Raw genomic sequence first — 866 nt, 5'->3', positions numbered from 1 at the left:
GACCATGGTGCTGCCTCCCCCCGACCGGCGCCACGTGTGCCTGACCACGCTGGTGATCATGGGCAGCATGGCCGTCATGGACGCCTACCTGGTGGAGCAGAACCAGGGCCCGCGCAAGATCGGCGTGTGCATCATCGTGCTGGTGGGCGACGTGTGCTTCCTGCTGGTGCTGCGCTACGTGGCCGTGTGGGTGGGCGCCGAGGTGCGCACGGCCAAGCGCGGCTACGCCATGATCCTGTGGTTCCTCTACATCTTCGTGCTGGAGATCAAGCTCTACTTCATCTTCCAGAACTACAAGGCGGCGCGGCGCGGCGCGGGTGACCCGGTGGCGCGCAAGGCGCTGACGCTGCTGCTGTCCGTGTGCGTGCCCGGCCTCTTCCTGCTGCTCGTGGCGCTCGACCGCATGGAGTACGTGCGCACCTTCCGCAAGCGCGAGGACCTGCGCGGCCGCCTCTTCTGGGTGGCGCTGGACCTGCTGGACCTGCTGGACATGCAGGCCAACCTGTGGGAGCCGCCGCGCACCGGGCTGCCGCTGTGGGCCGAGGGCCTCACCTTCTTCTACTGCTACATGCTGCTGCTGGTGCTGCCGTGCGTGGCGCTCAGCGAGGTCAGCATGCAGGGCGAGCACATCGCGCCGCAGAAGATGATGCTCTACCCGGTGCTCAGCCTGGCCACCGTCAACGTGGTGGCCGTGCTGGCGCGCGCCGCCAACATGGCGCTCTTCCGCGACAGCCGGGTCTCCGCCATCTTCGTGGGCAAGAACGTGGTGGCGCTGGCCACCAAGGCCTGCACGTTCCTGGAGTACCGGCGCCAGGTGCGCGACTTCCCGCCGCCCGCGCTGGCGCTGGAGCTGCAGCCGCCGCCGC

General features: G+C 68.9%; 1 protein-coding gene across 1 annotated transcript in view; it reads left to right on the top strand.

The window, feature by feature from the left end:
• The first annotated feature begins 4 nt into the window (after window positions 1–4).
• The window catches only part of Tmem121 (transmembrane protein 121), a 16,966-nt gene continuing 16,104 nt past the window's right edge, over window positions 5–866 (top strand). Inside the window, exon 1 of the mRNA XM_013012665.1 lies at window positions 5–864. Coding sequence (XP_012868119.1) covers window positions 5–864 — 860 coding nt within the window. The remainder of the gene's footprint in view (window positions 865–866) is intronic.

The sequence above is a fragment of the Dipodomys ordii genome, unplaced genomic scaffold (assembly GCF_000151885.1).
Source record: "Dipodomys ordii isolate 6190 unplaced genomic scaffold, Dord_2.0 Scaffold2, whole genome shotgun sequence".
Lineage (NCBI taxonomy): Eukaryota > Metazoa > Chordata > Mammalia > Rodentia > Heteromyidae > Dipodomys > Dipodomys ordii.
Note: the sequence above shows the minus strand (reverse complement) of the source record. Positions and strands in the feature narration are given on the sequence as shown.